This window comes from Taudactylus pleione, unplaced genomic scaffold (genome assembly GCF_031769625.1).
Source record: "Taudactylus pleione unplaced genomic scaffold, aTauple2 ptg000041l, whole genome shotgun sequence".
In the NCBI taxonomy this organism is placed as follows: Eukaryota; Metazoa; Chordata; class Amphibia; order Anura; family Myobatrachidae; genus Taudactylus; species Taudactylus pleione.
The window spans coordinates 7,851,306-7,867,054 of NW_028284443.1; the positions used below are offsets into that span (position 1 = coordinate 7,851,306).

General features: G+C 42.0%; 1 protein-coding gene across 4 annotated transcripts in view; it reads left to right on the forward strand.

Annotated features, from left to right (window-relative positions):
* MOV10L1 (Mov10 like RNA helicase 1) overlaps positions 1-15,749 on the forward strand; it is a 165,832-nt gene that overhangs the window by 80,944 nt on the left and 69,139 nt on the right. For 3 of the 4 annotated variants that reach the window (XM_088457605.1, XM_088457607.1, XM_088457608.1), the window contains 3 exons: positions 5,449-5,507; positions 9,894-10,006; positions 13,044-13,137. In XM_088457605.1, coding sequence (XP_088313731.1) covers positions 5,449-5,507; positions 9,894-10,006; positions 13,044-13,137 — 266 coding nt within the window. The remainder of the gene's footprint in view (positions 1-5,448; positions 5,508-9,893; positions 10,007-13,043; positions 13,138-15,749) is intronic. The other variant, XM_088457606.1, reaches the window with a different exon arrangement.

The following is a 15,749-nucleotide window of genomic DNA, read 5'->3' on the forward strand; positions in this document are numbered from 1 at the left end:
TGTGGTGTTCTTGTGACTAAATCCTGCAAAGTCTTTCAATGTCTGGTGAGTGCACTACTTAATTTATGTATATATACGCACGCACACATACCTGCTACTACTACTACTACTACTACTGGATGAACAGTTATTTTTTTATTAAGACCCGCGGGACACAACCACAAAAAAAACCGAGAGTAACAACATCATGAAAAAGACCCCAGATACCACACTGTCAGATATTCTTAAGGATCATTGATTCAACAGCAGCACAAGTCACATTATTACTTGATGGTTAAATAGCACATGAGTTAAGAGTTCCCACATTTGAGATAGAGGACTTAAGGACGTTTTGAGAATGTCGATGAACCACAACCATCTTTGTCAATCTGGTGCTACTAACAACACCAGGACCTTTTCTGTTTTACCTCTTTGGCAATAATGGACTCCTCTAAACCAAAGTAAATGGGTAAATGAAGTGAAAATTTCATAGAGCTGTTCGTGGCATTGACTAGCAACGTCTGTGTATTTCTGGTCCTTGTGCAGTTGCTCTCAATGTTGTAGTATAACCAGGATTCCATCATGGTAATACCTGACCAACCCTATTCCCCCACAACCTTTTGGAAATTGGGTTAGGAACTGCTGTGCTAATTGGCCTCTGTTTTCTACCCCTGGCATTAACACTGCCAGTATTGCCGGAAGATTTTGTTCTGGCCAGTGAGTGATCCTGCTGGTTTCCTTCACTGCAAGTGAGTTTTTAGTGCCCCCTAATGGATTATGTACTCTACTGCACTGCCATTTGCTGAATTATTTGTCATCAGTTTCCTGTAAACAGAAAGTGATCCAGAATTAGAGCCGTTGTTCTGAATAAAGCATGATCATAAGGGTATGCATTATAAATACTGTGCTCTAAATCAATTCATGTATGGGTGAGTTTTCTTCAGGGTATTTGCTTGCCAAAACGTCTTCAAAGCCTCAGAGGAACTATGGGATAAGTTTGTTACCTAATGGGGAAAGTGTACAGCTACAAATGACTCCTACCACAAGTTGTCCTCTCAAAGAAGAACCTTCTGACACCTTTCAAGTAATCAGGACTCCATTCCACAGGGGGCTCGGATCAGGTCACCCTAAAAAGCTTTTGTCAGATCTTTTGATGATCATGCAAATTAAGACACATTACAATAACATCATATTGTAACATAATTGATGTAACCACTAGATTTGTTATAAAATATTTACATGTACATTCAAGTCCTTATTGCTCAAAACAAACCTAGTGCAGCTTTAGAAGATAGGTTATTGTCACCAAGCAAATTTTATTTTAATCGGCTACAAAAGATTTTAAACTTTTCATATCTAGAGGTATGCTTTGAATTACAGCATCCGTATGTTCCTATCTGGGGTGTTCATATTGCCCAGAAATAGTAGATGGTGGCAGATTGATTAGTAATAATTTTTTGGAGATTTTTGCACGTGTGTGATAGGTTTTAGCGATTTCAGTGCTGAAATATAGTTGACCCTACACTAACATCCCTCATCAGAGGAGCTTTTGTGAAGGTTGTCAATGACATTGGTTGGCAGTGGTGAGATAGTTAAATTTTTTAAGAACAGTTTCTCTGAGTATCGCTATTAATGCTAGAACATTTGTCTGAAGCTATGCTTTCGCTTAGGATTACATAACAGACAGAGGGCCTGATTCATTACCGATCGCAACTGCGATTACGCATGCAATTGGCCGATTGTTGCGTCATGCGCATGCGTATGCTTCGCAGTGCTCCAGCATGAACCAGCCACTGCGATCGGGACAGTGACTACACAGACCCATCGCAGAGTGATTGACTGGGCAGGGTGTGGAGGTGGTCGTCAAAACGCAGCTGTGCCAGGGCTTTTGAACGGCGTTGAAGGGGCGTGCATAAATTATTCACTGCGTGTGATGAAGTTAGCAATTCCTGAGTAAGGTCAGAGCTTGTGCAAGTGTGTATGAGGCTGCGATAGTACTCGATGTTACTGATGGTTTTGCAGTCTTGCTAAGGATTACGGATGTGTGTAAGGTAAAGTGGACATCTTTATGTTGTGCTGCGGTGGCATAGCGATCGCAACGGATTAGCATACGATCGCAGTGAGATCAGTCGCTAGCATAATCGCTATTGCAATCGCAGTTGCGATCGGTAAAGCATCGGGCCCAGAGATGGATGACTTTCCCCTAGCCCTGGAGGCTGGCGGCTGGCATCAAAGTTGTTTAATTCCAAATGACAAAAGCATCGCCCCTGTTGAGCTTGTCATCTCTCAGCTGATACATTCTTAGCAACAGACTGATTTAATGAATGGACAATTCAGGCAGATTTCATTCTGGAATGCCCATAAATGAATTGATGCAAACTGCATACAGATGTGTCCTCATATGTCATTGTTGCAGTTGCGCCAAACAGCCCCTCTTGGCGTGCCAGGTCCCTCGCTACTCAGCTAGCACCAGGCGTCTTTTTTGTGTCTTGGTCGCAATGCGATTTACTAGGATGCAACAAGAGACCCTGCTAATTAGTTTGATATGTGACACTTGCATATTTGTGTGCGAATGTGTCTGATTTTGTGTAAGAAGTGCTATGATGTAGCAGCCGCTGCTTTTTTCCACACCAATTTCTATTATGTATATATGACAGACTCAGGTGCACACATATATACAAGTGTTGCATCAGGGCCGTAGCTAGGGTAGTGCAGCCGGTGCCATCGCACAAGGGCACCACAGGTCAGGGGGCGCTGTTTGGGCCTGTCAAATTTCTGTTTATTATCATTCTCACTTGTAACTTCCTCTTATTCATCCCCAGCATCTTCTGGCCTCTCCTATCTCTTCCCTGGCCCTTCCCCATGAGGCCATGGCCCTTTTTTTGGTGCATTATGTCCCTTTGAAAAATGCGGGGGGCACCAGTGCTCTTTCTTTCTGGCACAGGGAACCAAAAAGTCTAGTTACGGCTCTGTGTTGCATATCAAATGAACCTACAGAGTTTCCTGGTGCATCCTAGTACATTGCAACTAAGACACATTTTTGCCAAAGAAAGACGAAAAAGACACTGGCGCTTGCAGAGTTGCACAGGACCTGGTGGCTCAGTCACGCCAGGCATCTTATGCCACATGGCTTATTAAGGCTAGATGTATGAGGACAACATCTGCAGCTGAGAATATGGAGACCAGCTTTCCCTAGACTAGAGTACAAATTCAATGAAGTCCCTCAGAGCGTCAATAGACACCCTTTCTCAAATGTTGTTGTCAAGCAGTGAGCATCAAACTTTGAAAGCCCAGCCTCTGATTAAGGGCCAGATTGGATTTCTGGTAGTTTATTACCCAACTGTTGGACTCAGCTGTTTTTTCTGACTCTTGGGAATGCAACCTAAATCAAAATCCAAGACTCTACCTTGAACCTCAAAACACAAGGATTCCTCATTATAATCTTCTGCTACCTCACTTTCTTTTTGGGAGGAGCACTCGAACCAGCTTCTTTCCAGGACTTTGCTATTTAGCCAGGGAAGACGTCTCTCGAATCCTCCTATATTTAGTTGAAATTTTGACCAGACTTCTTTGGCCAAACATTGCACCCAAACCAGTTGTGGTGTTGATAATGGGACTGGTGACCCCTAGCTGAATGCACAAAGATACATGGGTTCATAGCTGAAAATTCAGCAGAAAAGGTGGTTGGACAAATCCTTTTGCCTACTTCCACAGGGCACTAAGAGTGCTACTTGAGTTCAGAAATAAACTGAATTTAGGATGATTCTACAAGATTCCTGGCAACCCTTGCAGATGTGCTGCTAATTACTGTCCAGTTCAAGATGCACATAAAAGTTAATGTGTGTTACACTTGTGTAAAAGATCACAACAGGTAAAGCCCTGCCAAGTCTAAACCTGGAATTATTCCCTTTATCTGTTACAATGGACATTCGGGGGTAAAAGGGTGGATACAGAACACACACACAGAAACTGAGCAAAGTACAAATAAACAGACCCAGAGCAAAGCAGAAAAATGTATAATCTCACCATACAGACTCCCAATTCATTCCCACACCAGCAATAGAGTACTTCCCTGTAGCTAGTACTTTCATGTAGTGGCTAGTGCGGGTCATCCATTGCTGAAACTATCACCTCTTGACCCAGGCCTGTGGAGACAGCTGAACGGGACTATTGCATGTTCTCTGACACTGGGAAGGAGGAGGCACAACTCCTCTCTGTACGCAGTATGAAGGGGTCACCACCTGTGCACATTTTTGAAGGGCCGCTCCAAGAGCATTCATCAGAGTTGGCAGTGGGACGTTGTTCCAGGATCAAGCCACCCCTTGTCTGCTGCTAGTTTAAGAGTTTTAGCTACAATACTATAGTTGTAGTAATATAAAAGAATTCATGTTATTCCTAAATTAAATTAGGAATAACCCCTCTCTCCTGTGGAAGAGTGAGGCATAAACACTTTACTATACTTTGGGGTGAATCCAATTGGGGGCAGGAAGTTTAAAAAAAAAAAAACCACGGCACGCCGCTGGGTTTTGCTAATCAATTTGGGGACTGAAATTGGGATGCGGTGATTTCTATAGAAATCACAGCTTCTGTTTTTTCGCACCTCCAGAGCAAGTCTGATTCTTCCTAAAGTCATTAATTTTAGGAAAAATCATCGGGATTTGCTCTGGAACCCCAAAGCCGGGTAATCTGCAGCAGAGTGAGTATTTGTGTGTATGAGTGTGTGTGTGTGTGTGTGAGTGACCTCCGTTGTGTGTGACCCGCTCCTCCCCTGTAGCCGGAGCTGGGAGAACTACATCTCCCAGCAGCCCTTGCGCCATCCAGCAGGACTCGGAGCCTCCCAGCAGCCCCCTCCCCTGTGACAAGATGGAAGGGAGGGCACCTGACACCCCCGGACAGGTGAGTATATATTTTTTTATTTATTTGGTTTTATACGCTGCAGGGTTTTCAGCTATGAAAACCCTGCAACACTTTTTAAAAAATTGGATACTGCGGGTATTAGGAGCGCACATGGCTGCAGTAATCCAAAATTGGGTGCGAGGGACGTGAGGTTTTTTACCTCTCTAAACCCTCACGCCCAATTGAATCACCCCCTATATCCCCAAGGTATCAGTATCACAATGGAATGATAAAGAGAGACTGATAAACAGCATTGGCCCTCATTCAGAGCCGTACGCTCTGAGCAGAGCGCACGCTCTGAATGAGGGCCGTCCTCCATAATTATGGAGCGTCCTCCTGGACGCTCGTATAGCTGTGCGCAACTCAGCTCGTCGTGCGCATGCGCAGTGCACAACATCGACCCACTTGCGAGCGGACAGCCGCTTGCGAGTGGGTCTGAATCAGGCCCATTATTCATTCTGCCTCTCCTGCAGCAATTATCAAATAGTTTGTACCAATTTCCAATCTGACTGTCTTGCAGGATATAAGTACTAAATCATGGTTGTTTTTTCTTTTTGTTATATATATATATAGAGTCACCAGCAGGAGGTGTCAGTTTGCTGTGGAACAAGCAGAACATCTTGGACAAGCAGGTAAATTGTAAACCTGGACTACCAATAGAGAAATATCCACAATGTCTGACAGTGTTCTCTTCTGCATTATCTCTATATTATATTTCTCATAGATTAGTGTGAGACACGAATTTACTATACTAGCGACCCGCCCCGGCTTCACATGGGAGCAATTTTGAATTTACACTGATAGTCTTTTTTTTTTTTTAACCGAGGTCCTATAAGATTGCCTTGTAGACAACATAGTAGTTTTTCCTCCTGATGTCAACTCAAAACACTGTTTTCATGTGACACGCAAAAGGACCACATAAAGTCCTTGTCCATGAGAAAAACAGTCTCCACAGAGGTCAACTCCTGCCACGTTAAGTGTCTGTCCCTGTGCTTTATTTATTGTCATGCCAATGTAGACCTGGAATTGGACTTGTTTGAAATTTAAAGAATCGTTTTCACATAAATTAAATAGGAACAGTAAAAAAGGGGAAAGACTGAAAACTTGTATCAGTAAACAGGGCTTATAGTGTTCCCTCTAGCTCCGGCGCGAGGCAGGGCGCCGGAGCTAGAGCGCGACCGAGAAGGGGGCGTGGTCATCGAAAAGGGGGCGTGTCTATAAGACGCGTCCCCTTTTCGTCACTCTTGGGGGCGTGCCCGGCACTTACGGATATGCCGGGCAGCCCCCAAGCCCTGCAGACAGGGAGAATAGATGCCGGGCGCATGCGCCCGGCGTCTATTCTTCAGCGGTGACCGGGTCACCGCACATTTCTTCACCCGCGGGACACTGCGACCCGCGGATGAAGACTCTTCCCGCAGGCTGTTAGGGCAGGGCACTTTTTGCCCTCCTTACGAAGGGCAGGGCGCTTTTTTGCCTTCCAGAAAGAGGGCAGGGCGCCGTGCCCCGCTAAAACAGCCTAGCGGGAATGCTAGGCTTACTTGTACATCAATTTTTCTGGAGAAACCGGATAATACGTATCAATCTCTACATGATATAAAATAAAGTCCATCAGAAAGCGCTTGGACGTCCGTATTTTCATTGACTGGCTTCACTAAATTCCGGCTCCCTTTTGTCTTACATTAATGTGTCATACACCTAAACCTTCCTCCACAAATGTTCTATAGAATAGTGAAAACCGCATCAAAACCATCCAGTGGGTCCCGAGATTAACCCAACTAAGCAGACAGATGTCTACCAGGGACTTGACTTTCCAGGGACTTTACATAGTATAAAATATAGATCTGGTTCAGGTGGTGCAGTTCCTTTTTTGGATATATCTCTATTTCATGCGTATATAGTTTATACGCCAAATTATAGAAAACATTTCAGCAAATAAGGAAATGCATTGAAAGTGCTTGAATCCACACAAATGTGCTTACTATGTCTAACCTTGTTTCTGCTCTTGTATAAACATGTTAGACAGCCCTAAGGGGCCTATCCATTACACGATTTTTTTGAACTATCCGACCAAAACCAGGAGGTTTTGGTCACATTGTTCAAAAAGTCGTCTAATGGATAGGCTGCAAACGTCCTGCGCCGCGCACTCCCGCGAATGACAAAAGAAGTCTTTTGCCATTCGCACACGGATTATGCACATCAGGTGCATGCAGCGCTCATGATAGGACCTCTCTGGGCCCCGTAGCAGCCACACCCACTGCACCAACGGTAATTCTGCCATTGTCAACATGCAAGGTGCAACAAATGCGCTAAATGAGAAAGCAATCTCTGCAAGTCTGTCAAAGTATGGCCTCAAAAGCACTATATATATATATATATATATATATATATATATATATATATATATATATAATGTAACAGTGCAATCTAACTGCTAATATAGAAGAAATATAAAGCTAATACAGTTTACTGTAGCCCCATGTGTATGAGAAATATAGAGATAATAGAGCTGCTGATGTATAACAAGTATAGACCTAATCCTGTGCACTGTAGCTCCTGACGTATGAGAAATACAGTGAACTGCACCAGCGATCTCATACAGATTAGCAAAGAGGAAATGGTAACATAATTTGATATAAATCAGCAGCTTCAGTACACTGTATTAGCTTTTATATTTATCATATAGACTATTGCACACTGTATTTTAAACAGCAGATGCAAAGCAATTACTTTGTGTGCATTTCTTTTGCCAATACAAATTATATGTAAACGAGACACCTGCTTCATTGTACTGGATATTCTATGCTCAAATAATGTTAGTATGAGGAGCCTCAACAAAGCTTTTTTTTCTATTTGTTATTATATTTATATATTACCATGTTAACAAAACTACCTATGTTGTAAAACATGGCCTAATAGGTCATGCTAACTGCAACAGGAAAGTGCTTGTTAGTATTAACTAGATGACTGCTATCAGTGATCTTACAATGCTGATATGCAGACAGGACCAGAAAAAGGTGCCACTGTGACCCCAATTTTAAAATTGAAAATTCAATGCATACAGATGTGTCAAAATACACCTAGTGTCTATGCGTCATACGGCTGGAGATGCCCGTTGCGAATGAAATGATCCGAGAGGTGTAACGTACCATATTTTCATTTTGCCTGTTGTTTGCATCACAGATGCAAAATTCCACTTCATGTGTAGTAAAGATGCTGGGCTGTGACTTTAACTGCACAGGAATTAGTTTTAAACATGTAAACAAGAAACGCAGGAACTTGGTGTGAGAAATAGCAGCTACATCATAACAATTCGTACACAGATTCAGACTTAGACGCACAGATGAGGGCCGGATTAAGCACTCAGGGGGCCCGGGGCACTTAAGACAGGGGGCCCTCTCCCTCTTGTCAGGACCTCCATTAGGCAGCAGTATAAGTCCTACCTGTACCCCCATGTGTCTCTATAGCCCAAAGCTCCGCCCCTCCCCCATGTCTATTTATAACCTTAGCCCTGCCCCCCTGTGCCTCCCTATAGCCTCAGCTTCCCCCCTGTCTGTCCATAGCCTTCTCTCATGCTGTCTGCAGCAATCTCAACCCTGTCCCCATGTCTCTCTCTAGCCCTCAGCCCTGCCCCCAGTGTCTCCCTACAGCCTCAGCCCTGCCCCCAGTGTCTCCCTATAGCTTCAGCCCTACCCCCCCCCGTGTCTCTATATAGCCTCAAAGGCCTTCTCCCCTCCCTGTCCTCCCCCATGTGTCTATCTATAGCCACAACCGTGTCCCCATGTCTCTCTATCGCCCTCTGCTCAATCCCTGTGTCTGCCTACAGCCTCAGCCCTGCCCCCCTGTGTCTCTATATAGCCTCAAACACTTTCACCCCTCCCCTTCCTCACTTACCTGGATTACGGATCTACTGCTTGATCCTCCAGAGTCGTCCTCATTGCAGCGGCGGGTAACAGCAGGCTCCTCACACGGTTACAGCTAGATCCCCGTTCTGTAGATTGACCCTGACATCATCAGTTACTGTCCAACTTCATTGCCTACCATCCACGTGGGCATAGAGGGGGAATATAGTCTTGTGGCAAACAAAGCGAACCTGCGAGGGGACAACGTTCTTCTTTTGGTGGACAGTATGGGCAAAAAACTGCCCTTCCGCCCTCACTCACTTCCAAGTACAGAATCTGAAGGGGAAATATACCTTACCCTCCTCACAGCCAGTCTTTCTCTGTACTTAATCGCGATGACGTCACGCGCGCAATGCATTACAGAGAAAAAAGCTTTATTGTTCCGGCCAGGTCACATGATCCTGGCCCCGGGACACAATGCCTGCGTCCTGCTGATTACTGCAGCGACGCAGGCACAGACAGGCTAAGACCACTCACAATCACCGGATTAGCCCTGCCATGGGAGGGTACCAGTAACAGCTAGAGTTGGGGAGAGTAGCTCTCCGGCCTGGGGGCCCCTGAGATAGGGGGGCCCGGGGGTATTCGCCCCATTTTTCCACCCCTTAATCCGGCTCTGGCACAGATGTATACAAATGTCGCACATCAAATTGATAAGTGCAATCTAGCAAAGTGGTTTTGTTGCTCCCAGATGCACATTTTGAACGAGAAAGATGCTCGGCGTAACCAAGTCTTCCGGAACCTGGCGTGCCAAGAGGTGCTATTTGACACGACTGAAGCCACAGTGTATGAGGACACATCTGTATAAGTAATAAAAACAAATGGTAAATTAAGATATATGAAAGATTCAGATAAAAATGGAGAAAGCCGCAGACCTGAGAGTTTGAAAGTAGAAATAGCAGGGTCCTCCCAACAGCTTGGGTCCTGTGAGGATCCTATCAAACTGATATGTGAAGTGTGTAATGTGAAATGTCCCTTCCAAATTGTTTAATCTGAAGAACTAGAGAACCAAATCTTTCTGTGGGAATTGTTGAGCAAAATTATGTTTAAATTGTGCAAGATTGCAGGTTTTTAGTTGTGTTTTTTTTATTATGTGATTCTCTGCTATTTGTTTTTCCAAAGTGTTGTTCCCAGAAACTGTGATATTACAAGCTCCACAAGTCCTCACGACAGGGATCAACAAGCAGAATTGCGTGGACAAAAGAGCACCGACATTCACCCAGCAGGAACATCAGGTAAATTGAACAAAATCTCTTGCTAGAAAAGAGCCCTATTGATTTAGTGTACAATAAGTAGTTAACACTATTGTTTGGAACAATTGAAAAGATTACATCATACGTTCCTTGGGATCATGAATCAGAGTGCATAGGTTTCCATAGCCAGCACGAAAAGAATGTTAAATAAACAGGGCTAAAAGAATTGCTACAGAACATGGAAAAAAGTCTTTAAAATGACAGAAATCCGCTCACAGCCTTTCAATAATAGATACACAGAGCAGCAATAGAATGTTTTATTCCATGAAAGTCCTGAAATTCCCACCACACAAAACTGAAATGATTACTTTTGGCAGATGGCACTGCTCTCCATCTAATAAATACAGTGCTTTCCTTGTTCAGAGCTCATTTTGAATGTGATGTAGTTAATAGCTCTGAATTACTAGTGTCTGCATTGTTTTTGTGCTCTGAGCCGTACAGCTATAAATAAATTGCCACTTACAATACGATCTGCATTCCTATCTCCCTCCCATTTCAGACTTTAGTTTATCATGTTTATGGAGTGAAATCTTCAAACAAATAAGAACGTGTTAGCCTTGACAGCTTCCAACCCACTTGAGAAAAATTATTGTGAATTATTTTCCTCCGCTTGTGGAACAGAGATGAACATAGTAGGGTGACCTGGGTATTCCATATTCACCCCTACAGATTGTTCTGTGTGGTTTATGAGAGCCCTGGAATGTTACATATATGGATGAACACTTTATAAATGCACACACTCAAATTTCCTTCAATAATATTTTCCTGTCTTTGTGATACCACGGTTTATTATTATGTACTTTGCCTTTTCATAAGAAGACAGACCATTTTATTTTTCTCCAATTCATGTACTGCTGTTCTGCTTGAGAACTCTGTAATTTATGCAAATGTTAGGGAATCATTGGCGCTTCTCAGTGTCATGTAATTACAGAACAAATGTACTTCCCTATTCTATTGCTTTCAACAAACCTGTGCTATTATCTCAATTTTTCTATACAATCTGATTTCCTGTGTAATGTTGCCAGACGTATGAAGCTTATGTATTCTATCATTTCAAATCCATTTCAGCCTGAGCATTATTATGTTTATTTATTACACTTTCACATCTTCATTGCAGTTTTGAAAGCACTGTTTATTCATGTTAAAGGCTATTTCGAAATAAAGTTAAAGGGACATTAAAGCAAATCTGAGCCTAAAGTACAAGTTGGCTTACAAAGTAGAGAGTAGAGATGCTAAGAACAGTTGCTGTTGGTGGACTGAATTTCCTGTCCAGGGACTCTTATCGGTTTATATGTGCCTTGATTGATCCACTATCAGTGAAAGGTGGTTTTGTTCTCGTGGCGTAATCTGTACTTTTTTAAAAGTGTTGTGTAGGATTCCAGAGAATCCCATTCATTCGCCTGGTGTGGCATAATTCTTTGAGTGTAGAAGCTAACCCTGAAGAAATCCTTGTAAGGACGAAACGCGTTGGGTACTTACTGGGCACGTTTGTTGGGTCCCCACTGATGTGGAGTACAGAAATCTAAGCTGCGTTTTATCAAAATGTTATATGAAATATGATGGTATATACCTGGAATCAATTCCTAGAATTATATTTATATATATATATATATATATATATATATATATATATATATATATATATATATATATATATATATAATGAAAAGATTTTTTATGTTTTAATACATTTATATATATATTTTATATGATCTATTGATTAATTTATTGGGTGTCTTTTTGGTGTGAGGGTTTATCCACAGGGAACTTTGGGTTAAAATGATTGACCTACATCTGAAGTTTCCAATATTGTGTGTGAAGAATTTGTATAAATTTGGTAGTTCTTCCTTTTGGAATTGAAAAGCGACCACGTGAAGTTCCACTTCCTTAAAGAAAGAAATCAGGATCCGGGAGATATCACTGTGTGTCACCGAATAGGAACTGTTTGTTCTTCACATGTTACTTAAAAAAAGGACATTCTTCCGGTGTTGATAAATTCTATAAACTTAAGATTTCTATTAGCGCCCTCTCATATATATATATATATATATATATATATATATATATATATATTATAAGTGGGTGTGTCCTGCACTCTCATCTTTGTTTGTCCCAGCTACTGGAGTGCTCTTCAGGGATCTCCAAGGGATGTCCCACCCATATGTTGCACTCTACTCCTGTAGAGAGAAGGCACTCTCCAGATTGTTTTGAATTTTTATTTTGAAGTGTTTTAACATGTCATCAAGCTGCCAACGTTTCGATTCTATTGCGAATCTTTCTCAAGGCTGAGTTTTAGGCAGTATTAATAATGCACTTAATGGGGCAATATGGTCAGTGTAGCATATAAAAAAATATAGAAATAAAAAAAAATTTCAAACAATCTGGAGAGTGCCTTTGTACAGGAGTAGAGTGCAAAATATATATATATGTATATATATATATATTATATTATATAAAATATACATTTCTTAAGCTGTAGATAAAAACCTGGAGATATTTGAAATAAAGCTGATAGGCAAACATTTTTGCTGCACAAAACTTGGCAGTAAGCTTATTGAAGGACTCTTGGAGCATTTTAACGATAGTGTGCCTATATATCCAATTGCTTTTTCATATTGAATGAACTTTTATTTTGTGGCTTTATTGGCACCTTATTTCATTATGTCCCACTAACTTGACAAGCCACTGCAGCCAATCAATCTGCTTTATCAACACACTGCATAGAGCTGTGACGTTATTAATAGTTTTCCAAAATGTCAGTCTTGGAGAAATGGCCATTGTTAGTGGTAAGAGTCCGTGGAGGAACTGACCTGCTTGTTGATCTAAGGAGCACAAAATTAAATTTTCTAGTTACACGGCTTTAAATTATAGTGTCTGTTTTATAACCCGCTAAACCTTAATTTAGCAGTTTATAAACACTGAAGTGTAATTTGACATTTCTGCTTATGTGGCAAGTCATTCTACGCTAGAAGAAATGGTATATTTCATGTGTTTATAATTCCGCATTGATCTTCCCCAGCAGTGTGAAGAACCGTGTAGGTCACACACCCGCAAGAAGAATGCTGTGTCCATGAGTGACATGGTGACAGTTTCTACACAGACTAGCAGACAAGGTTGGTGGTACTTGTGTTTTAAATCTTAGAACTAGCATTTAACATCAGACATCAGAGGAAATTGTCAATAAAGTAATCAAATTGCAGGCAAAAATGTAACGTGAATACAACATACATAGGTACGGATTCAATTAGCTGCGAAAAGCCGCTGTTTGGCGAAAAGCTTTCGAAGGTGCAAACTTTTCGCACAAAAATGCGTATCGTGCAATCCTATTACCGAAGTTTTTCGCAGGTGCGAAATCTCTATAGACAAAAAACAGCAAACTATTTTCACCATCAGAGCAGGTGAATAGTTGTGAAAAATCCCAATTTTTGTTTAAAAATGCAGGGACTTGGGACCTGATTCAGACCCGCTCGCAAGCGGGTCGATGGTGGCCCAGTGCACACGCCACGCGTGTGCGCAAGCCCTGTAGCGAGTGAGAACTTCACTCGCTCTGGTGCTCGCAACAAAACGGGGCGGCTGTCGATGTTGATTGACAGCTCGCTCCCTTTTGTAGGCGGGTAGGGGGGTGGCTGCACAAACGGAGATGTTCCCGAAGGAACACCTGCCGGTTGTGGGCGGCCCTACTGACATCACTTGTGATGTCAGTAGTGGACTTACGGCTCTTTTCGAGCAGGAAGTCCACTCTGCATTGCGAGTGCTGAGACCCTACCTTAGGGTCTCCTCGCAATGCCGATGGTCACAATAATCGCAACCATCACCAGGCCGCTCGCACAAGCTGTGGGTGGTCACCCACAGCTGTGTGAGCGGCCTGGAGGCCGGAAAAAAAACAAAAACGCCTTGATTCAGAGCAAGCGCTCGCAAACAGCGAGCGCCTCTGAATCAGGCCCTTGGTTCAGAACCCCTTGGACACTCCCTCCTAATGATAAATTAGGCAAAAAAAAATGTTTTCATTAACTTAATTTGACCAATAATGACGTCAATTTTGGGGTGAAAAAATGAAAAGTAGTGGAAAATGGGTTTAAAGTAGTGGGTCATGTATTTTGGTGGGTTGTAAGGATGGGACATGTGTTTTAAACATTGCAGGTGTCTGCAACTGGTGTGTTTTAACAGTTTTCCAAAGTGCACTTTTTGACTCAAATATATTTGCATCCATTTTAATGTGCCCCCATTTTAAGTGCAGCAATTATGTTGTCCAAAAAAAATAGCTTTTTCTAAAATTTCCATACTTATATGCATATTTGAATAACAGCCATTTGACACAATTTAAGAAAACCAAATACTTTTATTAGGGCCACTAATACACTTCTAAATTGATTTCCTCTGTCAGTTAGCCTATTTATTGGGTACAGAGTTCCCCAAATTCACCAATACTTTCCGTTTGTTTCTCCAAGAACAGTTTTCATGCGAATGCGTTTTCGTGTCTATTGTAATTGAATGGTGCGAAAAACGGGAGCGTGCATAGACAAAAGACACATATCTCGCCAAAACACGCAAAGTGTGCGAAAACTTCTCCGATGTTATGTATTCGCTTTATCGTATCTAATTGGATTCCCCCATAATAGTTAATGAATGTAAACACACATAAGACATACATTTCTTTTTAATGTTGTATGACATTTTTATCTAATATTTAAAAAAAATTATAATTTTTATTCTTAAGTGAATGGTCAGTAAACCACTCCTGAGGTTATTCTTTAGATATCCATATACATTATCCAGTGAAACAGGGCACCTAATAGCCATAATATCTTGAAAAATTGTAAAGTAGATGTACAGTCAGGTCCATAAATATTGGGACATTGACAGAATTTTCATATTTTGTCCTCTATTCATCACCACAATGGCTTTGAAATGAAACAAACAAGATGTGATTTAACTGCAGACTTTCAGATTTAATTTGAGGGTAATTACATCCAAATCAGGTGAACGGTGTAGGAATTACAATGGTTTCTATATGTGCCTCCCACTTTTTAAGGGGCCAAAAGTAATGGGACAAACTAAACAATCCTAAATCTAACTTTCACTTTTTAATACTTTGTTGCAAATCCTTTGCAGGCAATTACAGCCTGAAGTCTGGAACGCATAGACATCACCAGACGCTGGGTTTCATCCCTGGTGATGCTCTGCCAGGCCTCTACTGTAAATGTCTTCAGTTCCTGCTTGTTCAGTTTTGTCTTCATCAAGTGAAATGCATGCTCAATCGGATTCAGGTCAGGGGATTGACTTGGCCATTGCATAACATTCCACTTTTTAGCCTTAAAAAACTCTTTGGTTGCTTTTGCAGTATGCTTCGGGTCATTGTCCATCTGCACTGTGAAGCGCCGTCCAATGAGTTCTGAAGCATTTGACTGAATATGAGCATATAATATTGCCCGAAACACTTCAGAATTCATTCTGCTGCTTTTGTCAGCAGTCACATCATCAATAAATACAAGGGAACCAGTTCCATTGGCAGCCATACATGCCCACGCCATGACACTACCACCACCATGCTTCACTGATGAGGTGGTATGTTTTGGATCATGAGCAGTTCCTTTCCTTCTCTTCTCTTCTCATCACTCTGGTACAAGTTGATCTTTGTCTCATCTGTCCATAGGATGTTGTTCCAGAACTGTAATGGCTTTTTTAGATGTTGTTTGGCAAACTCTAATCTGGGCCCTGATTCAGA